Source organism: Cygnus olor, chromosome 8, assembly GCF_009769625.2.
Source record: "Cygnus olor isolate bCygOlo1 chromosome 8, bCygOlo1.pri.v2, whole genome shotgun sequence".
Taxonomy (NCBI): Eukaryota; Metazoa; Chordata; class Aves; order Anseriformes; family Anatidae; genus Cygnus; species Cygnus olor.
In genome coordinates this window covers 10362866-10387176 of record NC_049176.1, presented here as the reverse complement: position 1 = coordinate 10387176, position 24311 = coordinate 10362866, and the positions used below count along the sequence as shown (strand labels likewise).

Genomic DNA, 24311 nt, shown 5'->3' with positions numbered 1-24311 from the left:
AAAAAGCCGGGGAAGCATTAATATTAATTAAGGCACAGACATTTGCAGAAACTTTCCTTACCCCACGTCACACCCAACTCTCAGTCCCACTCCAGCAATCAACCAGATTTTTTTTTTTATTTTCCAGAAAGGGCTGAATCGCTAGGCAGAATTTATGAGCCTTTGTCACTTGTGCTGTGACTTTTCTCCCGAAGGGCAGGAAGCAAAGACCACGCCAGATGAGAGCTGCTCGCAGCCCAGCCCTCTGTCCCGCGGCGCCTTGCGCATGTTTCCATTTCTCTGGAGATCCCCCAGGGAATTTCTGCAAAGGGGAAAAAAATAAATAAAACCACCCCTGCTGCAGGAATAAGCTCTCGATGTTCAAAAAGGGAGAAACCGGGGAAGTTTAAAGGCAGTGCCTTTGGTTTGTGCTCCTGACCTGGGGAGATGCAGGGGGAGCTCCGGGTTTGGGGACAGCGCAGCTGGGCTGAGCCCCAGGCTGGTGGCACTGGGGCCACCAGGGGAGAGCTGATGGGGGAAGGAGAGGGGAAGAGAAGCTGCCTCTCTGTGAGAGCACCCCAAAACCTGTGCTGCCCCTCCAGACTGTCTGCATCAAGCTTTTCCCTGCTTGAGAGAGGAACAGGAGTCAAACACTGAGCTTAGCAGGGGTTCCTCCACCCTCAGGTGTCCGTGTTTTCCTATGCGGTGTTTTTTAAGACCCCCAAGCTTTGAACAGCTTCATTTTTCTAATGGGAAGCTCCTGCGAAGATGGAAGCTTTAAATTCGAGGGTTTTTAATGCCACTACAAGCCTCTGCTGCACTGTGTGCCTTACCTCCAGCTGCAGAAGTTTCTGGGCCTTTCCTTTCTTATTGAAAACACGCAGGAGGACTTGTGCAATGCAGGGAAAGGATTATACACAGGAGGCTGAAACCAGGCTTGCCCAATCTGGAGGCAATCCATGCAAAATCCATCACAGGGAAGAACTGGGCTGGGAAGCAGAGAGCATCAAGGTCTCCTTCCCTGACGGTGAGGTGGGGTGGATGCTGCTGCTTGGAGCATCTCTGTTTGGTGTCATGGAGGATGCGACCCCCATGGTAAGCAAGAACAGGCCCTGAGAGCTGGGCAGCAAGGGGGGACAAGCCAGGACTGAGCTGCCCTATAAAAGCAGTCCCATCACTTAAAAGAAAAAAAAAAGAAAAGTAAAAGTAAAGAAAAAAAAAAAGAAAGAAAAAAAAGACTAAAAAAAGAAAGAAAGGAAAAAAAAAAAAAAAAATAAAAAAAAAAAAAAAAAAAAAAAAAAAAAAAAAAAAAAAAAAAAAAAAAGAAGAAAAAGAAGGAAAGAAGGAAAGAAGGAAAGAAGGAAGGAAGGAAGGAAGGAAGGAAGGAAGGAAGGAAGGAAGGAAGGGAAAAAAAAGAAGGAAAGAAAGAAAGGAAGGAAGGAAGGAAGGAAGGAAGGAAGGAAGGAAGAAAATTTAAAAAAAGGAAAGATAAAAAGAGAAAGAAAAATAAATAAATAATAAATAAATAAATAAATAAAATAAACAAGATCCGGCCCTGGGCTCGGCCACCAGAGGAGGCTGCAGCCCGCGCTGCCGAGCAGGGACCCGATCCCCGACCTTGCTGCTGCCCCATCCCCAATCCTTTGGGCAAATGTGCGGCATTCCCGCTGGGATTCCCTTCCTTTGGCTGCCGGGAAGGCTGGATAAAGGTGCTTTACTTCGCCTCTTCGGTGAGCCGAATTTGAGCAGAGATGCTTGCCTTCTGCCGGCCATTCCAGAGTAGAACAGGAACACACACAGCCAAAATCACATTTCTCAATATATATATATTTTTTTTTTTTCCTGCAAAAAAAGGCCTTGCTAAGTATTGATTAGAAGTTGCAGCTCTCTGGGGTGGGGAGGAGGTCCCCTTTCCTCCCTCTTTAAACTCCTTTCATCTGCATTGGATCCTGGAGGGGGCTGGTGCAGCCAAAAGGACAGAGCGGGGATGACCACCGGGACCCCTGCACCTTCGCACAGAGCGGGGCGCCGGCACGGACATGATTAATTAGCAGCACGGTGAACATGTGTCGGCCTCCACATCTGCCCCCCGACAGCAGGGCGCCGTAGGCGAGGTGTCACCGCTTTCCTGCTCACCTCCTTCCCCGACGTGATCGGCTGCGACATCCGCGCCAGCTGCTCCAGGAGGTGAAACGCTGCCCGGTCCCTGCCCGGCACCCCTTGTCACTGCATGGCTGCGTGGAAAAGCAAAGCCACCAGCTTTTGCACAGCCACCTCTGGGCTTTTGCATCACACCCATGTCCCCTTCCATGGGTGGAGAAGGAAACTGTGCTTGCCTGCCAGCTCTGGGTTAGTGGCAGCATCATTTCTTCCTTCGTCTAAGCATAAAGTCAGTGTTAATTTTGGAAGGGACAAAACATGGGGCCTGGCTGAGCACGAGCAGCACGGTGCCGTGCTAACACGGTCAGCATTTCACAGGATAGGAGCACCCAAATGCTGCTGCAATGCTCCAGCTGTGGGACTGAGCCCCCCCCATGCGGTGATGGGGCAGCCACCACACGGTGCCACCCATGGGTACCCCCTGAGGGTGCCCAGTGCCAAGACAAGGGGAGCAGAGTGCTCCCACCCTATGTGGGCAGCAGGGCCAGCAGCAGCAACCCCACAGCATGGTTTGCAAGTCTTTGAGTGTCGGAGGAGTTTGACAACTCACTGTTTGCTGCATGAGTGATTAATGTAAATGCTAACAGTGTGCCGGGGCTGATCGGCTCAGCAAGGCAGTTTGCAGTTGCTGTTGGATGGGGTGGGACAAAGAAAAGCCTTGGGAGACTTTTAGACCCTGCTTCCACGAGGTGGCTGGTGCACGCTGTGCTGTGCTGCCCTCTGGCACCGAGCAGGCTTGCGTCCTTAAGAAGTCCCCTTCTTCCCCAGGCAGACCTGGGGCAGGAAAGCCTGCAGCTCAAACACCATCGCCCAGCTTTCAGAGCCAGCCCTGCCTGCAGAATGTCTTCCTCTGAGCTTCGTGAGCGAGGATCAGCTCCCCAGTATGGGCCCTGCCCGCTGCAGAAGCCCTGCTCGCGCCTCTCCCCATCACCTGTCCGTTCCCACAAAACTTGTAGGAACTTAATTATCTCTGAGACCTCTCCCACCGCCAGAGTGGGCCAGGAGTGTTCATGAGATAACGAAGGGGGTGGACAGGCAGAGTGGCAGCATCTCCTCCGCAAGCAAGGTCAAAGCCAGCCCCCCCCGCCCACAAAGCCCTGTGCCAAAACCGCGAGCAAGGGCAGGGGGACCCTTCATGGAGCCACAAGTGGGAATTGGGGTGAGGACGAGGCGAGGGATGCTGGTGCCGGCCGTCAAGCAGCGGGCCAGTAATAACCAGTAATAACCTCATTATGAGGCTGGAGATGCCGGGAGAGAGAGAGGGGGGCAAGGGGAGGGGGGGGGGCAGATGCCGTCCTTCTGCTGCCTGCGTGCACCAGCAGCTTGCGGAGCCAGCGAGTTGTCAGCGCGGTCTCCTGCCTCTCACCTTGCTTCTCATTAGCTTCCCGCCGTGCTGCCGTGCAGGCAGATGGGGCAGGGCTCGTGTCCGCCTGCCGCCGCCGTGCTGGGGGGGTGCAGGGGGTGCCGGGGGGTGCCAGCTTCTGCACTGCTCCCCCTTAGTGCTGCCGCACCCTGGGCACCGCCGGGGGATGGAGAGGGGTACCACGGGTGGAGGGGGAGCTGGAAACAGGGTGCTCAAAGCACCCGGGCAGCTTCGGCCAGCACAGGGTGGCCAGGTCATGCCCTAGGATTTGGGGACATCCCATTTGGACCCAGATTTGGGAGGCCGGAGCGTTTTCCTACAAGTTGTTTTGGGGGCTGAGGGTGCTTTCGGGTAGTCCCAACTCTGCCACATGCAGGGTGCTTATTGCCAGAGCAAGGCAGAGACATCCTCTGAGGACAGCAGCCCCCAAAAGGCACACGAGGGGGGCTGAAGAGGAACTTGAGCCAGGCCAGGAAGCACCAGCAAGGACCAAGCCAGAGGGATGCAGGGCTGGACAGGCAGCAGCAGGAGGCTGGGCTCTCACCCACTAATCCCCAGACCCATCTCCAGGAAAGCAGGCCCAAGATACCACCCCAGTGTCCTGCACGCCTCCTGCCTCCCCGAGGGGAGAGATGTCTCTCCATAAGAAGAAGAAAAAGCAGGAGCCCCTGCACCTTCCCATCATGAACAATTTCTCCAGGCTAGGTGAATATTCCCAGCCAGAGGGGTTGTCCATCAGGACAACACAGAAGTGCAGGGGCTCCCAGGTTCATTGCTTCGTTATCATCTCCAGCAGACCACAGCCGCCAGGAGCAGCCCCAGCAGGGGTGCTTTCTGCTCCTTCTTCCCTCCAGGGTCACCATCCCTGGGGGATGCCGACACCAGGGCCGGTCCCACGCTGTGCCAAGCAGTCAGAATTTCCACAAATTTGGGCAGAACGGGGCATTTTTGCACCTTTTGTCAGTGCAGTTCTGTGATGGGAGGGAAGGAGATTTGAAGGCATGCGGTACCTGCGCTCAGCAGAGGGGGTGCGGGTGTGTGTGCAGGCGTACAGAGCTATTAATTAAAACTGCTCGGTCAGATGCCTATAGAGAGATTAGTTGTCACATTGTGTTAATGGCAAGCTTGGCAACACCGCGAGAAGGGGCAGGACTGCCCGCCCCCTCAGCTGTTCAAGTGCCACGTTATACCCAGCCAGAATGACTAATTGGCAGGTTTTGTCCAACAGAAACCCCTCGTTATCAGGAAGAGATCGGCGCCTTAATGAAGGAGAGGGAGGAATGGGACGGATGGGCAGCGACCGTCAAGACAGAGACCCCACGTGAGGGGACAGCTGTGGTCCCATCCTCAAAGTGACAGCACATGGGTAGGCTGGAAATGCCTAGCACCATGAGCTCCTTGAGCCCCCCAGCCCAGGGGGTGAGCAGAGGGCAGGAGAGCCTCGTTCTGTGGTTAATCCCTCAACTTCATTCCCTGACTCATTTTTCCTACTACAAGGAGGAAGGGAGCATAAAAAAGGCTGTGGGAAAGCTCCCAAACAGCAGCACAGGGGGAGCATTGCTGCCTTGGTCACACAGAGGGCTCTTCCAAGGTCCGTGCCTGGGAAATGGATTTTGTTGTACACTGACATCAGTGAAGCAGCAAAGCCCCAAGGTTTGCTATTAACACAGCAGCCTCCAGAAAGCTCAGCTGCAGTGACAACTTTATGGTTTTTCTTTGTGGCACAAGGTTTAGCAGTGACCTTGGGTGGGAAGCAGCTTCTCCCCTGGGCAAAACAGCACAGCTCTGTGGCAAAGCTCAAATTTCTGCACAGTTTTAGAGTAGCGTTCAGCTTGACATGATTTGAGCTTCAAACCACAGCCAGGTGGAATCACTACAGCCCAAATCTGAGCTCAGTACTGCTGCCCAGCTTGGTCCCTTGAAGGAGCTCAGTTACATCTGCTCTCCTGCCATCAGGAGCCCCAGCTGGTTCACAGCCATGACTGAGACACCACCTCACCCAGCTCCCAAGCTGGCTGTGTATGAAGATGAGGAAGAAGAGGTCACCACCAGCACCACTTGGCTCCCTAAGGCCTAGAGGTGATATGTGGATGGGGCAATACTAGAGATGCAAGAGTGCCCAAAGCACTGGTGTCATCCACAACTTCAAACAGCCTGGCCCTAAGCAGTTTTTAGGAGGTACCTGAATAATGCCTATACAGCATCCTGCAAGGCATTTCCCTTGGCCCCATGGTCTATTTGCAGGTTACCAATCATCTTGGTGTAATTACTTGGCACTACTCTAAGACAATTCACAAAAATAATCCAAACCTCATCCCTATACTTCTCCTCTCCTCTGTTAACCTCCTGCTGTTTTACCCCTTTATTCTATCTGTCCTATTTTAACATCACATTGACCTTAATAGCCCCAAGCAAGGAAAACATTAGATCAAGGGGGGAAAAAAAAAAAAAAATCAAACAAGATGTTGAACCCAAACTTTTATTTTGTCCTGCCCTCTCCACCACTCAGTCATGCAGCCACCTCCCGCACAGCGGTTACCTGTCACAGAAGACACTTTGTTCATGCACTGGAGGCCAAGTTCCAATCACTGAATGTAATAGGGGAAGATGAGTGATAGATTGACACAATTAATTTCCATGTTCCCACTAGTAACATTGATTTTAGGGCATTCAGCCTTTACAAGTCTCTGAACGCAAGGGAAAACTTGGCTCTGATCTTTTCAGTAGAGGTCAAAAGGGTGCTCAGATCTTATGGGAGCTGCCGAATACCCTTCAGGGTTTTGACACATGCCCCTCTCACACGAATCTAGGACATGCCTCTGGGATTGCATTAGCTCAGGAAGAACCTACTGAGACATTTGTGTGGGCACATCCCTGATGCCACTTGAACACTCAGAGCTTTCTTGAGCCCATCTGCTTGGTTCCTCAGACTCACTGTCCTCCAGGCTTGTTGGATGTGTGTTTAATTTGCAGCTATTTTACCACAACTCATCTTCTACAAAATCCATTGTCTCAAGACTGAACAGCTTCTCAAAGATTTTCCTTTCAGCATAGACATGCAGGCAAATGTCCTCCTTCCACCATACCTTTTAATGCAAGGACCCAAGGTGGGAGACCAGCTTGCTTTCGACAGAAAGGCAGGTTGAACCTAGCAACAAATAGAGAAAAAAAATGTCAGATCTACCTCAGATCCCTTCTTGGAGTGAAGCCCATGGCATCCAACACAAGCTGCTGTGCTTCACCCTCCTGCTCACCACCCCACGAGGTCCTCAGGGATGCTCCTTGTGCTCTACCCTCTCCCTGCCCCTGGGCCACCGGTCACGCTCCTCCCTTTCTCCCCATGCCTCTCCATGCCCTGCCACTGAACAATGCCTGCACTAAGAAACACCCGTATAAGCAGGCAAGCGGACCACGACAAAACAGCCCTGCTATGCGCGGCATCCCCGCTCACCAGCCAAGCTGGGAGATTCACCTGTGCGGCCCAGACAGTGAAGGATTGTTTGGAGCAAAAACACTGTGCAATCAAGTGGAGATAGCAGAAGCAACGGGGTCAGGCAGGCTGCCTGGGGCATCTTTCATCTCCAGCATGGGGAGGTGGGGTGTAAATCGTGCACAGCCGGGGCCGGGCCAGGCTGAAAGGAAGCCTTGTTCTGCCAGCTATCTGCCATCTTCTGATGTCACACGTCGCGTTTGGGCAGCTCACTTCAAAGGGCCCTTTCTCTTTCGGGTTTGGAGTTTGCTGTTTGGGGGGATGATAGCATGGCTTTCCCAAAAAAGCATTTTGCTGCACAATAAAAAAATAAAAAGCTTGAAGAGCAGCCCCCAAGTTAACCCAGCTCAAGCAGGGTTGGGACAAGTGATGGGAAACCAAAGTGTCCCACTCTCCTGCTCAAGCTCTCTAAAAGCAGCAGAAGACTGGGACTGGTGTGGGACCAAATTTGCCTCCTCAAGCACTACACAGGGCTCCCCTGAACCAGCATCACCAAACACTTTCCACCAGGGACCTGTGTGGCCTGACTCCTGCCAGCCACACAGGTCCACTTTTGTCTAGGGTTTCTAGGGCAACTTCAACCCTACCATTGAACCACATCAAACACCACCTTGGCATACTAATCCAAAGCAAGAGGGTGACAGCACACACCTCTGCAGCTCTTGCTGGGTGCCTGGAGGCACATCCTACAGGCGGGAGGCCAAAATATCAACCATGCCTTGGCCACACCAGACACGACATCTTGCTGGGCTGCAGCCTGTTGTTGAATGATGGTGTCTCTGCCAAGCTACACAAATTTGTCCAAGGCTGTGCAGCAGAAAGGTGGCATTTCAAAAGACTAATAAGACTGTATGCAAGTTACCTGCTGGGAGAATGTGTGTCCCATTAAGCAAAACCTTGAGAAACCCAAAGAGGAGAAGATACTCAGAGGATCTATGGGAGAAAGACTCTGGCCAAAAGCAATTTTTTTTTTTGTTCTAAGTATGCAAAAATTCACAAACCCTCCACTAAGTAATGGGTGACATCTGCCTTTTTTTTTTTTAATGGAGACTGGCAAATGCTGTTTCAAACTTTCCACATCTGGGTCAACTGGAAACTATCCCATGTAGTAAATATCTTCCTGCACGTGTTATGCTTCCAGGATTTAGAACCTAAAAAAACAAGCTCAAATGTGGGATCAAAGAGGAGTAGGATGTGTGCTTGTACCCACAGGGGTGCAGAGATCCTGGAGAGAAGCAGCTTAAGCTGCAGCACCATGTGGTTACCCACATCAGCCCCACCACTGCCAGGGCGTAGAGGAATTCAGGACACCAGGATTTCCTCCTCACAAAACTGATATTGGTTTTAATGGCAGTAATAGGGGAAAGTGCATCAAAACTCAACTAAAAGATTCAGTATAAGAAAGAAAAATTACACATGGATACACCAGCCCTGACCCTTACTCAGGGTGCTTGGACCACAGCATCCCTCGAGCACCCCAAACCTGCCTGAGGGATAACAGATGTCAGGTCTCACCTCTAAGCGATGCTCTAATACTAACCATCAGACCACATGGACAGCAGCCCCAAGGGTGCCTCCAACCACCCCAACCACTGCCCAAACCCAGATGCCTCCCTTGGAGGTTCATGTTCCTCCTGCACCCTGGGGACCTCCAGCTCCATCATCAGTGCCTCATCTCATGGGGAAAGGGGACAAAATTCACCTACAGAGAGGTGAATTCACCTACACATAGGCTCTTTTGAGACCCTGTGGAGGACAATATCAGAATCCCCGGAGGTCTTTTCTTACACTGACAGCTTGGAGAGAGGCAGAGGCACCCTCCATACCGGCACTGCAAGCAGCCGCCTTTGCTCCCCAAACCGAGCGCCTGCGAGAGGATTTAAGGGACTGGCAGAATTTACTGGCAGGTATTAAAAGTTCACTGGGGCTGTAATAGCAATCTGTCAGCCCACTGCTAATCCTTCTTGACAGAAACTTTATAAGAAGCTGAAGTGTGTTAAATAGTCCTGCAGTCTGAGCAGAGTGAGTTTGAGGAGGGAGGTTTGAAGCCATGTCTGCTTTTCCTTGGACCCCTGACCAAGAGCCCGAGGGGCAGGTCAGGGTTTGACTCTCACTTGCAAAAGCTGCTGCTTCCCTGCAGGAGAAGGAGCAGAGACCTTGAGAAGGTGACCACACCACCCAGGCAGCAGCACCCCAAGCACTCCAGGGGCACGGAGGCGGCGATGCTCCTCGCCACACAATAGCAGCTCTGTGCGCTCACCTGGGAGGTGGGGAGGACTCGCAGGGACTGTCCGATGCACCTGCGCTCACCTTGGAGTCAGGAATGCGAGCAATTCACATCTGCAAATCCTGGGAAACCCATTAGCAATGAAACTGGATCCGCTCACCCCACGAGGGAAATCTGCCTGGGTCCGTGGTGCAGGCCTGTGGTTTAAAGGAGGGGGGGTTATCAGCTGGGTATCACTGAGCCCTGGGTTGGGACTATGGCACACAGACAGGACACCAGGTTGTGTTGTCCCAGGAAAAACATCTTTGACAGCCTCTCCTTGGATGGCCAAGCTGTTACCAGCAGCACACAGTTCCTGTCCACCTCTGAAATAAAGGGATGAATTCAGGTGCACATCAGGACATGTTAGGGACCAGCAGCTGAGGTGCCACCTCCAACGGGTCCCTGCACCAGCAGTGCTGCATACACATCACAGGAGCAAGTTCATGTTGGCACTGCCTGAGTGCTCCCCGCAGTCAGTTTGCCCTGGAGCAGATGGCAAAGTTTCATCACCATCCCTACATTTTACTGTTCTGTTTCCCACGGACTTCCCGAGCCTTTTGCCTTTTAGCTGAGCTCCATCACCAACACATCCCATGGAACAGAAAGCCCCAACAGAATCAGCTATTAGGGTGGCTTAAGATACCTGCAGAGAAAGAAGCTTGCACATCCCTGCCCCATTGTGGCCAGGTCTCCTGACAGAGGGAAGGAAGGAGCCAACAACAGACTCGTGGGTCTCAGCTCAGCTGTCCAAAATTCACGGGTTCCTCAGGCAGAGAATCCTGCTGGCCAGCAGGACACAGTGGCACAGCAAACAGCCCAGCTGGGGAGCTGAATCTCCCAGTGCATCCCAAGTGTGACACTGGTACCAGCGTTCTCCAGTTAATTCCCCACGCCCGCAAGGGCTGTGCTCTCACTGAGGCCTCCCAAAGAGAAGAGAAGCAGAGGACATTAATAGAGCTCTTCACCACCCCTTTGTGCAGGACCTACAGAAACCTGGGTTTTTACTTTACCGAAACTTGCAGAAATCAGTTGACAGCTACAAGAACTATTTGGGCAAGGAAGTGGAAGGCCAGGCCACAAGTTTTGAGCAAAATCACAGCATGGTTTGGGTTGGAAGAGACCTCAAAGCCCACCCAGTCCCAGCCCCTGCCATGGACAGGGACACCTCCCACCAGCCCAGGCTGCCCCCAGCCCCATCCAGCCTGGCCCTGGGCACTGCCAGGGATGGGGCAGCCACAGCTCCCCTCTGGGCAGCCTGTTCAATGCCTCACCACCTTATAATGAAGAATTTCTTTCTAAGAAGAACAGAAAAGCAGGAAACTTGCTGGGGAAGAAAGCTACCACCAACCTTGCCAGGATGCAGAGTGGGACCTGCAATAGCAGCTAGGAGTGCATGTCCCAGGGGGGCTGTGGTGAGCACAAGCCCCCACAGCAGCATGGATTCAGGCAAGAGGTATGGATGAAAAACAGGTCATCCACTGCGTGGAGGGAGCCCAGTGACTGAAGCACCCCAAACAATCCCAGGGGAGCTCACGAAGTGGCATGTCATTTATTTTTCCAAGCCCTCCTTCCCCCTAGCACACTGTCATCATCTTCCCCGGGCCCAGAGCTGTTCCCAGGTAACCAGATCCCCCCCAGCCACAAAGCACCTACTGTACTCACCCCGATGCTATCAGCGGGGGCTGGCCCATGCACGCGGTCAGGCAGCACCTATAAGCTCAGGTGGCCTGGGGCTGCAGGGTGGATTCAGGCTCCTTCCTCCCCAGCACAGCTGCTTTGGGCCATCACAGGGATGCTCAGAAGTGCAGCATCCCTGCCGCTTATCGGTATTTCCTCGGGGAGCCTTTTCCCAGCACAGCCACAGGCATTTGTCAGCTCCTTGTCTGCTCCTGGCTGGAGGTGAGCTGCTCCTACCAATAGCAGGTTTTTGTTCAAGGAGAGGGAAAAATAAGCAAGTCAGGGAAACAGCTGTTAAACTGCAGGAATAATCAATTAAGAGGCAATTTCATCATCTCAAATAAGCTCACTTGCACTTTAAAGCTTTCTGGAGCAAGTGATTAGTCTCTAATTGATGGGAACTGGAAAGCCCAGGGAAGAGGCAAGACAGCCCAGTTTTTACAGCCATTTCTGGGGCACCATGGGGATTGTGGGTCCCACCACCCCACAATGCCTCTGAGGACAGCACCCACCTTTGGGCTTCATGGGTCCAACCCCTTGCCAGGCTCACTGATAAATTTCTCTGGATTCTGTGCCCCCTCCCCATCTCACCCTGGGTAACCCAGCTGGGAGTGGAAAAGCCATTCTGCAGCCATGGCATACAGAATCAGGCCCATTTCTCATACCTGAGCTTTGGATTAAAACAGCCTCTCAGATGGAGACCAGACCTCCACTGAGGCCGATCTTGCAGCACATCCAGGGTGAGGGGACATGCCCTACAGTGGGGACACCACCCCACATCACCCCTGCTGCTCCAGCAAGGAGGCAGCCTCAGGAAAGGACTTGGGGCTGCATTTACTGATTGCCTTTGCCTTTAACCACCACGCCCAGGGCTTCTCCAGCTCCCCTCACAGGAGGTCTGTGCCCCATCCCCCAGCACCGTGGGGTGCTGCTGGCCCTGTCTGCAGCAGCTCTCCTGCTGGCAGCGCCCTGGGATGTCACCGCTCCTTCCTCACCCCTCCGCCTACTCCGGGAGGAGACCACCAGCAGTCAGCAGGCTGTTACAGCTTCTGGCAGGCTCCAGCTAATCCTTTTGGAAGGAGTTTCACTGGTCTCCTCTTCCCATGCTCCTTGGGGGCTCTCCAGTTACCTCCCAAATACCTCCATGTTCCCAACCACAGAGCCAAGCCCTCCAACGCTGGGACACCAGCACGAGGTTGTCAGGACAACATAACCAGCCACCCAAGGCACAGGCATTACGCTACATCTTTACTTCCATGACCTCATGCTATATTTTCCATACAGTCCCTGCCTCACTCAGCAAACGGGTGGTTTTTCACTATTTTCCATATCCTCCTCCTGCGCACAGCCTCAGGGCCCTCCATGCTCACGTATTATTGAGTTGTGTTGAGCAGAGACTTGTTTCCTCACAGATGCTCTCTGGGAAAGCAAAGAGAAGCCGGAGGCTCCTAGGATATCTCCCTTCACAGCCCCTCTCCTCCTGAGCAGATATTATTGCATTTGTACTGTGAGGAACGGAGCACAAGGAGAGCTGGAGCTGTTGGGGGCCAGCCACTTTCACAGCATCAATCTGAGATGCCAAAGATACTCTGCAGAACACCGAGCCTGCCCGGGCTTTCCAAAAGTCATAATTAAGACTAGTAAATAAAGGGTCATTGGTTCTTTACCCCCACATGAAGCCACCAAGCAGGTAAGGACACCAGGGCACTGCCTACTGGGGCTTGCCACCAGCTCCCCATCTCTGTGCCACAGGGTCTGTCAGCCTTATGCTCCCTGCCCTCTGGCAGGGATTTTCTCTGCCCCCAGACTGTGATCCAACCTCCAAGCATCCTCCTGAATGAGCCCCTGTTCACGGGGTCACCGCAGGAGAAACCTGATCTCCCTCCAACGCAGCAGCTCGGAGGGCCCGGGGCACTGGGAAGCTGCTGTTCTTCACGAAAAGAGCTGTCAGTATTTGATCACTTGGAGTGTTTTGACACGGCTTTTGGTTGGATACACTCATCCTCAGCCTCTGAACTTATACATGTCAGCCTCCACATCAGCATCCAGGAGGTGTACAGCTGACGAGATAACCTTTCCATGACCAACACCCTGCCACTGGAGGAACAGAGACAGGAATTTGGTCTGATCTCCAGCAAGATAAGAAACCACGATTCACCTTTTTACACCTGAAGGGCTTTTCCTGCCTTTCCATTGCAAGTCTTTACTATTTCATACAAGATTTTTTTAAAGGAACTGATGCATATGAGCAGTGGAAGAAAGCAACTTAGCAAAGGCAAACCTCAGACCTGGCCAGCTGGTGCCACCTGGGATCCTGCTCACACATCTACCATAAGGCCGAGACACTCATCCTCAGTGGTTTGAGCCACATCATGTGTCACAAGACAAGCATTTTCTGATGGCAGGTGACATCTTATGCCCAGAACAGCATCACTATAGATATCAGACGTCGTCTGGCAAGCGATTTCACTCTGGAAAGGTGACAGCAACCAAAGCTTTGCCTTTTCCCCTAGAAAAGCACCATTTGCCACCTCCCAGGTTTGCTTTCAGGGAAAGACCCTGCCTGCATCTAGAATGATTTCCTAGAGAACCTCATCTACAAGGTCATATCCTTCCAGGCAGGTTTCTTCCTCCTGTGCCTGCACACTGCAGGTTGCCTACAAAGACCTGGAAATACCACCCAGGTACAAACATGGCCAGTATTGGCCAAGTCCATTTTTAGTTTCTTTGCAGTCTGCATCTGCCCCAGGATCCCATCCCATCCATTCACAAAGAGCAAGTTAATTAACATAATATCACTCAGAGCTAGCTTGTTCCTGCCTATCAGTATCATCTAATCAGTGTCCTCAACTGAAAAGCAATCTCTGGCTTGATCTTGGCCACTGAGCAGTGCCTGAACAGAGAGGGCTTTGTTCACTGAGCCACTAGAGATATGAAGGCTGGCTCCCAACCCCTTCCTGCCATTGCCCTTGCCCTGGAGAGCAAGGTAGAGCCTGTTTTTTTTTTTTTTTTTTATGTCAGACCTTGCTCTTTTCTCCCTGGGTTTGACAATAAGCTGTCATTCACCCTAGGGAATCGCTCTGTGGACTGAGAGGTGGCTCGGGCACAGAGCACAGGCATCCAGCCCAGGATCCAACAACCCACAAGAAGTCATTTGCCACAGCATCTCCATCCTTCACCTAAGGAGACAATACTCAGATGGCTTTGCTTTGGCAGGATCAGTCCACATGCTGAAATGAGGCACAGCAGAACATCACACCCAGATGAGAGGAGGACTCATGTGGGCATTGCACCATTACCACACGGACTGTGCCAAGCACAGGCCAACTACAGAAAAGGGCAGGTTTAAGACCATGAACTCTGCTAATTTTGCTAGATGACATCCTGCCCACTTCCACAATACCAATCCTTCCCCCTAAATACACCTATCTACTCTCTATATAATCATTTTATAAAAGTATATGCACACACTTTAAGATACTGTTATTATATTGTCATTATATCATTGCAAGACTTTAAAAGAAGTAGTCAACCAGCCTGTGTGACATGGGTTTTATGGGGGGGAGTATTTTGGGAAGTAATCTCATAAGTATAAATTGATAGGTGGGCTGACGGAAAGGCAGATGGAGGTGAATATTTTTCAAATAGGAGATAACTGTGGGTGGGGAAGACAACCCTTTTATCTTTAATCTTTTTTTTTCTAAGAAAAACTTAAAACATTGTTTCAGGAAACATGAAAGTGAGGAGAATTTTTAAAGCAATTTTAATGATCATTAATGAAAACATTTTTTTCTATTGCAAACCCAGCTGGTGTTAATCCAGCCATTAGCTACACCTGGATCCTACAAATTAGACTCATGCTGGCTTCACAGCCCACAGCAGCTCCTCCACACCACCCATACTCCATCCTCCCCCAAATCCTTTTCCCCAAGCAGAGCACATCCTCACTTTCATCCCACAGTGAATACTATCCTCACCCTGACACTCTCTGCCCCACTAGCACCACCCAAACTTTCCCCAAGACCACCAAGCAACAGAGAAACCCCAAGCAATAATTTCCCAACCCACCCATACCAGCAAAGTCCAACCACCTTCCTAGAGCAGGAAGATGGAGAGGGGACCCCATCCCCACATCCAATTCCCTCTCAGAAAGAGCAGGGCTTTAGAAACATGGATCTTGCCCACAAGCACCTACCTTGCCGTCCTTCACAAGACCTCAAATCAGGCCATGCAGCTTCCTAGGGCATATCTTCTCACCTCCTCCCAAACCCAGGCAGCCTGTGAGTCCTGTTTTTATAGGCTTTTGCTCTCCCTTCTGCAACACCTTCGCCTGGTGACTCACTAATTACATCCCAAATGAGCAAGCCAGCCCAGCTGGGATATCTCTGCTGGAGACGACCTCACAGTTCAATACAGCTCACTTAGTTCTCCATGGAAAGCCTTCTCCTACATGCTCGATATTTGTCCCTGTCATGTGCTCCAGCCTCATGTTAGAGGCAGCACAGGCCAGAGAATGGCTCTGAGGTTTGTAATCAAAATGTTATTGTCAAGAGAAAATAAAGCCTGTGCAGTGATTAAAAATTAGTTGTTAATTCAGTGGGCACTAGTGAGATTTGTGTCACCTTCCACAGCCACCCCCTCCGTCCATCGGCCACAAAGGATCCTCCAAGGTCAATTTAGTGCCAAACCAGAGGATTTGATATCTAAAACCTGATGAGCAGAAGCTTTCCCATATGGGTGTTGGGTCTTGCCATACCCAATACCTCGCTGACCTGGGAGATTATCCAAACCCATTCCCTCCTGAGTTGATGGAACACACAAGAAGAGACAAGGCATGTTTGGTGTTTTTTTTCAGTTTTTGTTTTTTTTTTAATTTCACCTTGCTACGCGATTCCTGTCGGTGCGTCAGCACCTCCCGCCGGACCGGCCGCCTCCAGGCCCCGCTACATTCAGTGTCAGGTCATATGGGGGCCACGTGCCGGTGTTTCAAGCCTCACGGTCACTTGCACGTCTTTACAGGCGGTCGCTTACATCGTTTGGGAACAGCAGCACAAAAGGACACAACGCATGGAAACGAGAGGGGGTGAGGTGAGGGTTGGCTGAGAGCTCAGCCTGGAGGAGAACTTGGAGAGGTGGACCCGCACGTGGGATGGGAGGCGCAGGGCTCCTTCCTCCTTCAGACAAGGGTGGTGGTGTGGGCTGGTGGCTCCTGGAGCCAGGACAGCACCTCACACCTCTCCAGCACCTGTATCTGAGGGTTTGGGACGGGTCGCTGGTTGGGGAGAGAGTTGGGGATGTCCCCCGGCTCCAGCACCGACCTCCTGGCCACCGCGAGTAGCAAGGACGGGATATGGCCACCTCACTGTCCCCACCGACCTGCTGGCAGAGGAGCTGGTCCCTGCCGTGGGGTTCAAAAGCAGTGGGGCAACCTGAGAGCACCAAAAATAACCGGCCCCGAAACCCAGACCTACTGCCTGCCTACACAAGCCGGTGTTCCTGCCCTGCCACCGGGCTTTTGCAACCTAAACGTGACGTTTATAAAAAGTAAATTATCTCATCATAACTTAAGTGCATCGAGCATTTCCTTAAATACGGTTCGCACTGAAATAAAGTTACTTTTGCTGTACAGTAAATTTCTGATAGACTTAGGAATAAACTTTGTGGGTACAACATCCCGGCGGGTGCGCCCGTGTGGGACACCACCACGTGCAGCCGCACGGCTCCGCTCACGCGCCGTGCCCACACACACAAACACCACACACAGCCTTGTCCCACTGCACAGGGGGACATCTCTAGCTTTCTATATTCGCGTGGGAATTTGAAAACCAACCCACCAGCTGCCAAACCCACTCCTGCCCCTAACCCTAGGATTTCCTAAGAGAAACGTGAAACTACGCAACCCAAAACTCGCTGGGTCCCTGGGCATCCCGAGCTACAAAATGCCGCGTGCCGGCCTCCCGTCGCGGGGCTCTGCTGCGCTCAGGAGGTGAAGTAGGAGCTCTGCATGGAGTAGAGGTGGTCGATGGGGTTCCCCACCCGTGCCTGCAGCGGCCCCGCGTCCGCCGTGGCGAGGAAGCAGTCGCCCAGGTTGCTCAGTGAGGTATCGTCGCTGTCCATGTCGTGGAAGAGGGGCTCAGCACCTGGGGAAGCAGGAAAGGAGCAGTGTTGGAGGGATGCTGTGTGCTGCTGCAGATCCTAGAGCACTGTATCTCCTCTTCCACCATGTCCCTGAGAGCCCACTGAGATGGTTTGGGGACGCTGGCACACCTCGGGGAAGAGGGTGCTGTACATCATATGGGGTGGCGCTTTGGAGAGGTGGTGGCACCGCTGGAGAGGTTGTGGCACCATTGGAGAGGTGGTGGCACCACCAGGGAGGATGTGGCACTCCTAATTTTCCCACCGGACCTTCAGAGCTTGCTTTCTGCTCCACTTGGCTCCAGCTTCTCAATGGGATGCTTTCATGGTGCTGGCCACCTTGGTGCCCCCACTTCTGCAGTGTAAGGATTTAGGGGAGCAGGGGCTGCCGCCTGCCCAGTACTTGCTGCACCCCCATCACGCAGCCCTCATTTTGACAGAGAAAGGGCAAGAAAAAAGCCCCGGTGGGGTTGCAGACATGCCCCTTTCTGCAGCCTTACCGTAGGGGTGCATGTGGTCTCCAGGCATCTGTGGCGGGGTGAGCCCTTGCCGGAAGGGGTCGGAGCTGTAGACGCCCTGCTCCATGCCCAGGAGCTGTTGCGGGGGGGGGCAGAGCAGTGTAGGGGTTCATGAGCCCCTCCAGCCCCCCGCTGCCACCGCCGTTGGGCTGGGCTGGAAGACAAGAACGAGCCATCAGAGAGGCTTTTTTGGAGGGGGAGGCTTGGGAAGCCTGGAGAGGGCATTTGGGGCGGGGGGAGATGTGGAGAGCTGGGTACCTGAGCTCAGGCGCTGTGTGTTTTGCTGGTCCTGCTGCTGCTGCTGCTGCCTCCTAGCCAGCTTCTTCATCTGGACGAGAAGAAGGGAAAAACAGGGGGTGGCGGCACGGCCACAGGAGGGGTTGGGAGGGGGCCCCAGCACCCACCTTTGCTCTCTGGTTCTGGAACCAGACCTGCACCACGCGGACGCTCAGACCCGTCTCAGCTGCCAGCGTCTCCCGCACCTAGAAGGAGGGAGGACAACATCTCAGTGGGCCTCACATGGCTTTGGGGGAGACTTTAGGAGGGGGAAGAGCCCTTGACCAGCCTCCAGACCACCCCGTACCTTCCTGCAGGGCTTGGAGGAGACCTCGAAGGACGCCTTGAATGCCCTCCGCTGCTGCGTGGTCAGGATGGTGCGGGGCCGCTTGGGCCGCTTGTGGTCCTTCCCCTCCTCGGATCCCTTCCCTGAGGCCGGGCCCATTTTGCAGATGCTGTCTTCATCATCACTTTTGCCTTGGGGGAGGGGGTTTAAAAAAAAAAAAGGACCAAGAGTGAGGTCTTGTTATCCTCCTTGTTATCCTCCTCACCCACCTTGGCACCGCCACAGCGATGGCCTTGCTCACTGAACTGGCACGGAGGGTGCAGTGCAGGCTGGCCGGCACGCATCCTTCCCTCTCACAAGCCGTAAATCACTCAGAGCCCTTTGCAGAAAGCTCACTCTGTCTGGTAATTGCTACCGAAGCTGTGTTCGAGGCCACGCAATGCACAGCGGGTTGCAAGGTTGAGCTTGGCCTGGGTCCCGTTTCAGGGCTGCCGTGTCCCCGGGATGGATGGGTGGATGCAGGGCAGGAGGGGGCAGTGCTGCCTGCGGAGGAGCGGGGATGCTGTCCGGTCACGGCTGTTTTCTGGGACCTCTCCTGGGCTCAGCATCTGGGGACACCCTGCCCATGGTGGTACAGCAAGACGTCCCCAAAAACACCCGCTCGGCACGCGGTGCTACCCCGGAGCAGGGAGGAGGGATGCTGCTCCTGTGGGCATGCCGTCTGCACAGCTCCCAGCATCATGGGTGTTTCAGCAGCCTTTTCGGACCCAGACACGAGTTGCCACGAGCTGAGTTTTTTTGGTGGAGGGCAAGAGGTTTTATGAATGTTGGGAGGGAGGCATGCACTGGTGGAGGCAGTGAGGTGCCTGGTTTGGGGTGCCCACCCAAATACTCCCCCAGTCCAGGATGCAATGAACTCAGCTGGGGGAGCCAGAGCCTCTCCAGATCAAGCAAATGATGCCCAAAACCACATCACCATGCTCTGGGAAGGGGGAAAACCCACTCCAAGCATCCCCCCCCTCCTCGCCATCCCCCCCAACACCTGCTCCCCAAATCCCTCCGTGTGTCAAAGAAGAAGTGGAGCCGGATTTGGCGGGGTATTACTTTTAATTAACTCTCCCTTTCAAGCCTTCACCCAAACGAGGGGGGGAAATTAATGACTGTCTGGGGCTGCCCCTGACGTCACCCGGGAAGGGGCCGGGGCAGGGGACATTGTGCGTGCCCCCAGCCCGACCCGCCGGTACGGGGGGCCAGCGCGGGCCGCAGCGGGGCCAGGACATTCCTCGCCTGGGAGGATTTAGGGAGAGGAGAAATGTTAGGACGCTTTTAATTGGAAACCGGGGTCCTCTTTCAGAGGGGCTTGTTTGCTTAGGCTGCGCCGGGAGGGGGGGCTCGGGGGAGGCAGTAATTGAAGCGAGGGTTGGGGAGATTACGGGCAACATATGGCTGGCTTTTTATCGGCGCTTTCTCATAAAGTGGCCTTTGGTGTGCGTGGAGGCTGGGGGAGGGAGGCAGGGGGGCCAGGAGAGGCTGGAGGCTCACATCACTGGTGGAGGGCAGACGGGCTGGCACCCCAGCGGGGACATGGATATGTTGGGGGACATGGGGTGCAGGGGGCAAAGCCATGGCTCTGGATGTGCACCTGGACCAGGGGTGCCGGGGATTTGCTCTGGGTTCCCCACCAGCCAAGGGGTTGTGCTGCCCTTGTGACTCCTGCACTGTCCCTCTGCATCCCTCCGCCCGGAGCTTCCACCAAAATATGCGTTTTTCCCCAGGGATTTCTGCTATTAAAGCCCTCGGCTTGGCCAGAGGCGCTGGAAGTGGGGCTGGCCGCAGGCCGACGAGTCGCTGGGGAGAAAAAGCTCCCCAACCTTTCCCAAACTGCCCTTTTCCCCCAGTAGGAATAAACCCAAAATGCTGTGGGACCAGAGACCGATTCAATCCTTTTCCTGCACGACGTTTCCTCCTTGGTTCCTATTTTAACTGGAAGGATTTGCATCTCCCACAAGGCAGAACGGCGTCTCCCGGCTGCACTTTCCCAGGGCTCCCAGCACAACAGCCCCGCTGCTTTTTACTTTTTGTTACCATCGCTGCTATTTGTAGGAAGGCTTTATTATTTTTTTTTCTAGGCTCTGGCTGCGGAGGATCATGATATTAAAGACCTGGGGCAATTCCTGCTCCGTCCCCACTGAAACCATCCCTGTCCTCCCCGTTCAGAGGTAAATTCTTCCCTCTGCAAAGCAGATTTTCCTGTGATAATGTTTTTTTTTTTTGTTTTTTTTTTGGTGAAGAGTGTGATTTGGGAAGTGCCAACACCATCTTCAGGGATACCATTACGACAGCAATTTCTGCTCACAGCTCATTTCCCATTTTGCTGGGTTTTCTCCTAAATTCGTCTTCCCGGGAACCATTCAGACTTGCATCAAATGCACATTTGGATTTAAACGCTTATCTGATGCTCTGGGCAACCTGCCCTCATTAACAACCAGAAAGACCCCCCCAAAAAATGACACCCCAGGGATGCCACCCCCTTCCCTATCCCCGCAGCATCCCCACTCTGGGTCTGCCTTTTCCCTTCCCACCACGGACCCTGGAGCAGGAGCAGCGGGTCGGGGCGATGCTGCGCCGGGCGCGGGCGGCCCCTTACCAGAATCCGACAGAGCCGGGCTCACCAAGCTCAGCAGCTCCCGCTCCTTCTCGTAGTCGCCCTTACAGAGCAGCTGCCCCTCCTTCAGCACAAACTCGTCGCCCTTCTGCAGGCGCCGCTCGCAGACGCAGCAGCAGAAGCAGCGCAGGTGGTAGACGCTCTTCTGGGCGCGCATCACCAGCTCACTGGGCGCGATGGTCTCCAGGCACCCGGCGCACTTCACCGCGAACAACCTGCATGGGGAAAGCAAGGGGAGACCCGCTGGGATGCCCCGAGGTGCCACGGCTGCAGCTGGGGGGTGGCATGGTGTTGGGGCACCCTGGGGACCAGTGGTGGGGCTGGGGGGCATCAGCACACGGGGGATTTGTCACCGCTGCTGTGCTTTGGATGTGCCAAGGGGAGGCACAGGATGGTGCTGGCTCCCCACGGTGACCAGGAGCGGGCTGCAGGCTTGCCCTGTGCCAAAAGTGGATGCTGGTTTGGGTCAATGCTGGCATTTTTGGTGAACCACAAATACAGCCAAAGGATGAAGACCCCAATGACCAGGGGCAAACAGGCATCAAACCCAAGAGCCCGGCTACCAGCACGGGATGTGGGACACACCACCTACAGGAGGTTTAGGATAATGATACTAATAATAATTCTGGCTTGAGAGGGCTTGGAAGGACCTGGCGCCAAACCTGCTTGACATGAGCATGATGCTTCCCCCAGTATTGATTTTTGGAGGTACCAAAGCAGAACGTCTTCACCATCCCCAATATCCGTGCTTTTGGCTTGGATCCCATAAAGAGAAAAAAAATCGCTGTTTACCCAGCCTCGTCCTAAGTATCTGTGGGAACTGGACATTATTATTCCCCTGCCTTAATGACTTTGGCCCAGAAAGAGGAGGCAGAAGTCAGCACACATCCTGCGGGGGTTATCTGCGAGCATCCCCGGGTCCCAGCGCTGCTCCCAGCCCTGGTCACCCCCTGGTCCCCGTTGGGTGCCTTGCCCGGGGGACCTGCACAGGCAGCTCACACTGCTGCTTTGCTGAAGTTCTTCAGGCTTGCTGTCCATAGCTGAAGTATTTTATTGTTTTTAATGAAAAAAAAGGCATCAAGCTCTGGTTAAATAATTCAAGCAGTGCTGGATGCTCAGTGTCCTCTGCCCGGCTCCCTCACCCCTGAGTTATCCCAGGGCATGGACCTGCCTGCCCGGAGCCTCCGAGCACAACATTTTCAACCCTGATTTTTTGGGACAGTTACCAAAAAAAAAGGCATAGGAAATGCAAAGTGCTGAGTCAGCCCTGTTGCAATAAGGAGAGGAACAGATGTATGCAACAGCTTCACAGCAAAATCATCTGAAAAAGGGGGAAAAAAATAAAAAGCTTTATATACTGACGTTTATATGAGCTTGATAGCACATAAAACAAGAAGGCAGGGGGCAGAGCGAGGCACGCTCATATCTTTGTGCCCTGGAGGCATCCCCCAAGAGTCCCAAAATGTATCGACTTCATCCTTCACCCTGGGTCCTCTTTTCTTTTTGCAGCCCGGAGGAACGCGGCCTGTGTCAGTGCCGCGCATTTCTGCTGTGTCTTTTGTTACATCTCCTTCGTGGCAAAGTGAAGGCAATTTGTAGGCAGGGGGCAACGCGTTCTCATCCTGCTTAAATAAAGTTTAAGCCCTACCTGGTGGGACTGCTGAGTGTTTTCAGTAATAAAACACCGATGAGCTACTCAGTTAGTGCTGTCTAATCTTCGCGAATGAATGTGCCCCAAATATCTGTTTTCAGTGCACCGATTAGAAAGCAACAAAGCCATGCCAATTAGGCACATCAGCACCCACTGAAGAGAGCATTTGTCTAAGCTCAAAGTGTTCAGCACTCTGCAAAACAGGAAGGTGTGAGGTTTGGGTAGATGGGTGCCTGATATCGGACACTTAAGGCTGTGCATAGGGCCCTGGATAAAGGACAGTTCCCAAAGTGCTCCCATTAAGGGACGCTGAACAGATGGGGCACCTTTCCCTGCTCCATCCTGCGCAGTGTGAGACGGAGAGACCCCCACAACACCTCCTGCTCAGCACAAAATCTCAAAAGCCACAGGCATCGAATATTGCAGCCCACCCAAGGAGCAATGGGACAGACCAAAGGTGTCCCAGCCCAAGGTGGGGCTGCAGGAAGATTCCCTTCCAGCCCCAGCAATGAATTCCCCGTTAGAGCCTGAGCAAGATGCACGAGAGTGTTTTCCCCCACCCCGGATCTTCAGCCTCCTCCGCAGCGTGGGGTTCATAGCTAAATGGCAGCCTGTGGCTCTGTCTCATCGTGTGTGATGCCGCCAGGCACAGGGGCAGGACACCCTGGTAGCTTGGTAAAAGCCTCAGCAAAATTGGCAGTGAGTATTTATAAATTTTGGAAAATATTTCACTTAGGGAGAGTTGGAACAAGGATGTGGTGATGTAAGCGATTTTTATCACTGCACGTGATCCTTTGTTTCTGATTTTCTGAGCGTTCTCTTTCCTCTATTGATTAATCTGTATTAAAAGCAATTTAAAAAAAACAATAATAGGTCCTTTTTGAAATGACAGTCTCCAGTTTTGAAACAGAAAGGTGTTGGCGGTGTGTTTCAAGAAAATATTTAAAGAAAATATTTGCCATTTCCAGAATCAAAACCTTTTCTGCCTGAAGATCCCCAAGAGAGCGAGATGACATTAAAGGCACCCCCTCTTCTTCTGAGACAAAATCCAACTTTTCATTTCCTATTCCCAGAGAAAAACATCTCGGTCTTCTGCTTCTGGCTTCCCCATCCTCGCAGCATCACTGAAAGCTGGCAGTTTTCGACACGTGGCCGAAGCCACCCGTGGGGCAGAGCATCGTGCATCCTGCGTCCTGTGTCCCACGTCCTTGGTCCAGGTGCTCCCCATCCCTGTCAGATGCTTTCCCATGGGGCTGTCGGAGCAGAGGATGGGGGCCGGGGAGTGCCTGCCTCCCCCTCTTTCTCCCTTTATGCGGAGGTGACACAATGAAAGGGGCCGTGATTGACGGGCGCTTCCCGGCTGCTGTCTGTCTCCCGGCCGCCTGCGTGCGCCGCATACAAACGGGGCCCGTGGAGCCCCCGGGGGGTGGCGGGGGTTCAGGGATGGCGATATTAAATACTGACGGACAAATCCAAAACGCTGCAGAGGTTTGTTTCGGCGTGGCTCTTCCTGAGGTGGAGATGTTGGAGTCCCAGTGCTTGCCAGGCTGCACCATGGATGGGTTTGCTGCTCCCAGGATGCTCCTTGCAGCTTCTGCGCTGCCATCCCCGGCCATCTCCTGCCCCAGGGGCCATCCCTAGGGCAGGAGAAGCCTCCCAGCAGGCACAATGACACATTCGCCCAACCCGGCTTCTCCGAGAGGCAACGGGTGCGTGGGGACAACGGGACAAGCCAGCGGTCCCGCTCTATGCGAGGGACACAGGGGGATGCCAGCGGCGGGGCTCGGCGCCGCCAATTGAGATGTCCTGGCACCCGGTCGCCTTCCCTCACTGTCACCCGTC

General features: G+C 53.4%; 1 protein-coding gene and 1 long non-coding RNA gene across 3 annotated transcripts in view; both read right to left on the bottom strand.

Moving 5' to 3' along the window:
• Nucleotides 1-4609: 4609 nt before the first annotated feature.
• On the bottom strand, nt 4610-15192 carry LOC121074101. Of its 2 annotated transcripts, none has more exons than XR_005822128.1 (4): nt 15134-15192; nt 7644-7854; nt 6975-7286; nt 4610-6650 (listed from the first exon to the last, which is right to left on the bottom strand). It is a non-coding gene; the product is annotated as an uncharacterized LOC121074101 (long non-coding RNA). The 2 variants fall into 2 exon arrangements; XR_005822127.1 differs by having other exon boundaries at nt 7644-7857; nt 15134-15164.
• A 4-nt stretch (nt 15193-15196) lies between these two features.
• LMX1A (LIM homeobox transcription factor 1 alpha) overlaps nt 15197-24311 on the bottom strand; it is a 29404-nt gene continuing 20289 nt past the window's right edge. Inside the window, 7 exon segments of the mRNA XM_040565784.1 lie at nt 15197-17078; nt 17574-17689; nt 17691-17745; nt 17850-17919; nt 17996-18073; nt 18175-18344; nt 20801-21033. Of these exon segments, the coding sequence (XP_040421718.1) occupies nt 16918-17078; nt 17574-17689; nt 17691-17745; nt 17850-17919; nt 17996-18073; nt 18175-18344; nt 20801-21033 (883 nt within the window). The 3' untranslated portion in view covers nt 15197-16917.